This window comes from Arachis ipaensis, chromosome B03 (genome assembly GCF_000816755.2).
Source record: "Arachis ipaensis cultivar K30076 chromosome B03, Araip1.1, whole genome shotgun sequence".
In the NCBI taxonomy this organism is placed as follows: Eukaryota; Viridiplantae; Streptophyta; class Magnoliopsida; order Fabales; family Fabaceae; genus Arachis; species Arachis ipaensis.
In genome coordinates, this window is record NC_029787.2 from 12,821,253 (window position 1) to 12,828,267 (window position 7,015).

The window sequence follows — 7,015 nt, forward strand, 5'->3', positions numbered from 1 at the left end:
ACGTATATATATATATATATAATAACTAATTTAGTTATTAATTCTTTATTTATAGATATAAAATTATTTATCGTATTTTTTTCATATATTTTTTTTAAACATAAAAAAAGTGTGTTTAGTAGTTAAAGTGTTTGTTTGAGCGTCATTATTTTAAGGGCAATTTATGTTAAATTGTTTCACCTTGAATATTACGCAAATGCATTGTTTTCAAATCCAATACGCAAATACATTGATTCACATATCTATATAAACCGCTACTGACAGTAGCGGTTTACAAGTGTGCATAAACCGCTACAACCAGCCGTGGTTTACGTGTTAAAAGGGTAATACATAAACCGCTACAAGTAGCAGCGGTTTACGTGTGTGCGTGTGTGAGGGTAAACCGCTATAGGCTATAGCGGTTTACGTGTAGTGTGCTGTGTATATAAAGCGTGGTGGTAGCCGCGGATTATTCATTTAGAGGTGTTGTGAAGTTTTTTAGAGAGAGAAAATTCTAGAGAGAGGTCAGAGCAAGTTGAGAGCGGGTCCGAGGTATCTCAACGGCGACTTCCGGTGAGTTATCATGGCAGACAGGACCTTGTACCAACTGAACGGTGTTGTGTATATTGCCGGTTCTATTGGTGACGAGGTTAGTTAATAATTATTTTTTTCTAGGCTTTGCATATGTTAGTCAGAAAAATGGTATGTAAGGTAGACAAACTAGAATTTATAGATTATTCCCTCTAGTTTGAAATTAGGCTTCGCATGCTAGGATGTTAGTTTAATGGGTTTGGTTTAGTATTTTGAGTTTTTCTTGTTAAGTTATAAATATGACTACTTAGCTGAATTTCAAATCCCTTCAATGAATGTTATTCTACATGGTGTTGGTTTAGTTTAGGGAAAGGGACAGTTGACGTTAGTGATTTATTTTAGTTCGGTTAGTGTATTTGTATGATATGAAGTTTTTTATTTTAAAGCTTTATAATTTTTATATTTCTGGCTGTTATTTATTCAAGTATGTGTGTTGTTATTTTTACTATCGTGATTAGGGAAAAATTTTTTTAGATAGGAGAATTTGTTGATGGTTCATCATTTGTTGATGGTTTAAGATATTTGTATCCAGTTAGATAGGGAAATTTTTTTATGGATAGGAGAATTTAATTGGACTTTGTATTTCTTTGCTGTTCTGTGCAGCCCACTAGGTGTATATACAGTGTGAGACGGCAACAGAATATGCCCATGCATGAAAGGATCATCCCGTATTTAGAGAGGGATGGATTGTACCATTTGGCCAGGCTAAACAGCCAATGGTTCTGGTTGGATGAGCCATTGGTTAGTGCGTTCGTTGAGAGGTGGCGTCCTGAGACGCACACATTCCATATGCCTTTCGGAGAGTGCACAGTGACATTGCAAGACGTGGCATTTCAGCTAGGGCTGCCTGTGGATGGGGAGGCTGTGAGTGGTTACCTTGGTGAGTTTGAGAAATACATGGAGGGTGGCCGACCAGCTTGGGAGTGGTTTGAGGACCTATTCGGTGAGCGGCCTCCACCGAATAAGGTCAAGCAGATGACAGTACACTTTACATAGTTCCACGAGAGGTTTAGGGTGCTACCACCAGATGCGAGCGAGGACACTGTCCGCATCTACGCACGGGCCTACATCATGATGCTATTATCGACTCAGTTATTTGGGGACAAGAGTGCGAACCGGGTACATATACGGTGGTTGCCATTTGTGGCAAACCTTGATGACATGGGAGGTATAGCTGGGGGTCGGCCGCTTTGGCATGGTTGTACCGATGCATGTGTCGGGTAGCGAACAGAAATGTGACTAACCTTGTGGGTCCGCTCCAGTTGCTACAGAGTTGGATATTCTGGCGGTTTCCGTCTTTGAGGCCGTCTGGGTTTGAGGTTTTCTCTTTCCCGCTGGCATCCAGGTATGGGTTATGTTTTTTTAATGCTTAAAAATTTCATGGGCGGTTTTTTAAGTTTGTGTCTCATATGACTTAAATTTAGGTGGTCTACCTACTTACCTCCTAACGATGGCAAGGAACAGAGGGTCATAAGTTATCGGCTTGCATTGGATCGATTGACCGCTTGTGATGTAAGTTTTATACCAGTTAGAGTTTCGTTTTTGGTTTGCTCTCTAGTCGTGACTAGATATATACTTGTTGTGGTAATGTCTGATGAGTTCTGAATTTTCAGATTGTATGGGAGCCCTACTCTACGCTTGATGTACTTGCCGTTATCCATCCAGAGATACTTACAGAGGAGCATAGTCGCATATGGCGAGCGGTGACTACTTTGATATACTTTGCGGTCATCGAGTGGCATCAGGTTGACAGGGTTGTTCCACAGCTGGGTGGAGTACAGCATATCCCAGAGGTGGATTTGAACGTAGACTGGCTGCATGCTAAGGACGGGAGGGGAGGGGATAGGTGGTTCCCTCATTACTATCAGGTCTGGCATTTACACTGGGGGAACAGACTTGATGCAGTCATTTCCATTGAGCGAGTGGCAGATCCCGGCCCCTCTGCTAATTACTTAGATTGGTGGTACCGCGAGGCTCAGCGGTTCCTTAGCCCAGGGGCAGCATTCGCGGATCCCAGAGGCACCCAGATACCTCCAGAGGCATTTCAGAGAGGGTCGTCCCAGGTCCCACGCAGATCACAGCTACCTGATATGCCGGATAACCGCCGTGTTGAGAGACGCCATCGTGTTGGTACTAGGGACACCGGTCGAGAGTGGCGATGGTTACATGATGCGATGCAGGAGGATGATGCAGGCGGAGAGAGTAGAGATGGGGGCGATCACCGTGTTCGTCGGGCTAGTGCCAGACGTGGGAGAACTGCGGATCCCACGCAGGTCGATGGTGGAGTTAGTGGGACCGCAGCGACTGAGGCTGGAGGGGAGACATTCACCAGCAGATCTTACTCTCCGATGCCAAAGCCCAACTCTCACATGTATGCCCAGCCTCAGACGTCGACGATGACTATGGATTTAGATGATCAGCTGGTGAGTTCAGAGTTTTATGCAGAGTTTGCTGCGATGATTAGGGATGATGCTGGCACGTCCCATGTGCAGTTTGATGCCCAGTCTTACCAGCCGCAGATGCCGGAGGTGCAGGTCGAGACCGCAGCTTACCAGCCACATATGACAGAGATGCATTCCCAGCCACCTGATTATCAGGGTCAGTATGTGGTGGATCTTAACGAGCCTGCAGGTAGCCCATTGGATACTTGGTTCACCATGGGGGGCACCCCCCAGTCCGCGTTTGGGTTAGACCATCCAGTTGATGACATTGGACAGGAGGCGGCCCGACCGACTCTAGTCAGGCGTCCCACTCGTTGTGTGACAGGATCTCATCTCCTTGGTGACTTTCATGATGCAGCCCGGGATGATCGCGATGATTAGCACCATGTGTTGTATTTTTTTTTTCGTTATGTGGTTTATGTTCCGGTTACGGACTTTATGTTTATTCTCGTTGGATGACTATTATTTTGGTTTTTTTTTTTTACTTTATGTTTATGTTTATGGATTTTATGTTTATTGATCGTAGAAGTATGATGGAAATAAACCATGATAAATCTAGAAAAGTGATAAATAACTACTTGAATTAACATTAACACTTAAACCAACAAGACTTAGAACTCATCACTAATACAAACAGACACATTTGTAATAACGAAGACTAAACTCAAAACTGGCAAAATGACGCGTAAACTAACACAAACGAACTAAATCATGATAAATCTAGATGCCGCTAGTAGAACCTCGTTGAGGGCAACCCCTTCGAGTATGACCGGGCTGCCTGCACAGGCCACACCTCTTAGGTCGGCCGGTGTCAGCTTCGTCCATGTTGTTGCGGATGCGGGTGGACCGTGGTCGTCCTTCTCTTGCCCTTCTCATGCCCGGGTCGGGGATCACAGTTGGCCCATCATATGGGGGCCAAAGCCCCTCTGGAATACAAGGTGACTGCGCACAACATGCGAGGGCATGGCAACAGGGATAGTGCAGCGCCTGGAAGTATCCACAATCACAGGTGCGATCCCTTAGAGAAACCCGATAGCTACCCAGAGAGAATTTTCCCGTGAGAGTCGTCTTAGCCACTGTATAGTCAAGGTGATGTCTATCGAACACAGTCACGGTGAAGCACCTCAAATCCTTTAGGTTACGCTCAATGGCCTTAACTAGTGCCTGTGAAAACCGCTGCCCGGACCCTAACTGTGCCTCTGCCGTGTGCCCCCGGACAACAAACAACTCCGCCAGCCGGAGATATGTCGACTTAACCAGAGACATCACTGGTAGGTTTCTTGTGCCCTTCAAGACAGAGTTCACACACTCAGAAATATTGGTCGTCATGTGACCATATCTTCTCCCCCCATCCTTGTGCTGTGTCCACCTCTCATACTCCATTCTGTTTGCCCAATCGCACATGGCTGGATTCTCTGTCCTCATTATATCAAACCAATGGTCGAATTCTGCTTCCGTCTTCGCAGACACGGCATTTACCAGCCACCTCCTCGCATCCTGTCCCTTGAAAGTGAGGGCAAAATTTGCAGCAACATGCCGAATACAAAATGCCCGATAAGCATGGGGAGGTTACCAACCACTATCGGGGGACTCTAGTGCAGCCTTGATGCCGTTGTGTCTATCAGAGATCACGAGAATACCTTGCTGTGGAGTTACATGTCTTCTAAGATTCGAAAGAAAGTATGACCAAGACTCTGCATTTTCCCCCTCCACGAGTGCAAACACAACAGGAAAAATATTCGAGTTACCATCCTGAGCGATCGCCAACAATAATGTCCCGCCATACTTGCCATAGAGGTGTGTTCCGTCGATACTTACGAGCGGCTTACAGTGGCGAAATGCCTCAATACACGGAGGAAATGTCCAAAACATCCGATGAAAATAGACTCTATCTTCATCAACTTGGTCACCCACTCTAACCGGGGAGGTCTTCAGCAGAGCAACGGAACCTTCCATCGTGGATGTGACCCCAAGGATCCATCGAGGCAGATCCGCATATGACTCCTCCCAATCGCCATATATATGCGCTACTGCCTTCTGCTTCGCCAACCACACCTTCCGATAACTAGGCCTGAATCCATATGTCACCTCCGTTGCCTCTTGCAACACCTTAATCGACATCGACGCATCAGCTCTAACCAATGGAAAGATTCTCGCACAGATGACATGATAATCAAGTTGCTTGTGGTCGCTTGATATCGATGTGGCCATACACGTGTGCGAACCGTTGTACCTCCTAACTTCCCATGTGCTCTTCCTTTTCCGCATGACTATCCGAATCAACCACGTGCACTCGTTACCAAACTCCTTGCATCTCCCTTGGTATTTCAGATTGTCGGACTCCATTACCTTGTACTCAACTCCACGCTGAATACTATAATCTTTTACACTCAACACGGCTTCCTCTTTACTTTGGAACGATTGGCCAATCTGAAATTCAATCAGAGGTGTCCCATCATGCATCCCCTACCCATCGAATGTTGCATCTACATTCTGGTGTTGGCCGATGGCTTCCAAGTTCAAAGAAGAGAGGTGGGGAGGGTACTCTTGTGTTCCAGAACCGGAACCTCCATGGGTTGAACGTGTAACTCTTGGAATATCATCATCACTGTCCCCACTAATATCGACAGGCTCCTCATCCGAATCATCGTCACACAGTGCATTCTCAACTCGATCCGGTCCGGCATCACATTCAAAATCAGGCACAACAGGAGCAACATATGCATGAACAGCCCCAGTATGTTCGGGCTCAAGAATCAGAACTGCCGCTGCTACCACAGGCATCGATGTCGATGCACCACCGGCTGTGGTCGACTGAGGATTCGGTGCCGATGTCCCAGAGCTATCCACACCATCTTCCAATTTCGCAAGCAGCTCAGGTATCCTCACCTTCGGAAAACTACGCCTGCAGTGAAACAAGACCTGCAGGTCTTCATCCGACCCGATCACGAAGGTCTCATATCTCACACCAGTTGACACAACGGCAATGGGAATCTTGTAAAATAACTTTTTTACCTACTTCGTCCCACAGGTACCGAGCTTCCGTAATATGCTTAGCTTAATCTCTGCCAACGTATTCGACGATCGGATAAAAATACTAAGCGGTTCTCTATCTGTGAATTTTACACCATGCCTTTTGCTCTTTTGGATTTTTCCATAGCAGTGAACCAGAGCCACAAAACTATCCTCCCCCTCCATTTGTGAATAACACTCTACCTCTCCACATTTGGCCCCTCCATGGTTTATATAGGCAGCCCCATTCAGCCAACTACACGTAAACCGCTATAGCCTATAGCGGTTTACCCTCACACACGCACACACGTAAACCGCTGTTACTTGTAGCGGTTTATGTATTACCCTTTTAACACGTAAACCGTGGCTGGTTGTAGCGGTTTATATAGATATGTGAATCAATGTATTTGCGTATTGGATTTGGAAACAATGCATTTGCATAATATTGAAACTGAAACAATTTACCAACGTAAATTGCCCTTATTTTAATAAAAAAAGGATCTTTTTTCAATAAAAACAAGTTTTTTTATTTTTTAACGTGTTTGATAAATTTCTAGTAGTAAAAGTAAAAGTACTAGAAAAATAAAAAAAAAATATCTTTTTTTAGAAGCTGTAATTTACTTTTTTTAAAAGATATTTTTTTCTTAAAAAAAAGATATTTATAAANNNNAAAAAGTACTTTTATATCGTTATACCCAAACATAATTGATAGATAAAAAGAGTTTTTTGCATGAGATACTCAAACATAAAATTACTTTTACTTTTCCATAAGATCTTTTACAAAAAAATAACTCAAAAAAAAAAAATCTTTTTTTTAGAAACTCACCCAAACAAGCTCAAAATGATAAGTATTTGCTATTCTTTTAAAAATATATCTATTATGTATGTTTCATCATGATATGAATATTCACTTAAATAAATTAAATAATTACTCACAGAATACATTTTATATAAAAAAATTGGAAACCATCAAAAGTCACATGCAACCAGTG

General features: G+C 43.9%; 1 protein-coding gene across 1 annotated transcript; it reads right to left on the reverse strand.

Moving 5' to 3' along the window:
* On the reverse strand, nucleotides 4,581–5,474 carry LOC110269374. Its single transcript, XM_021117166.1, has one exon. It carries the CDS (start codon nucleotides 5,472–5,474, stop codon nucleotides 4,581–4,583), a length of 894 nt encoding a protein of 297 aa, XP_020972825.1.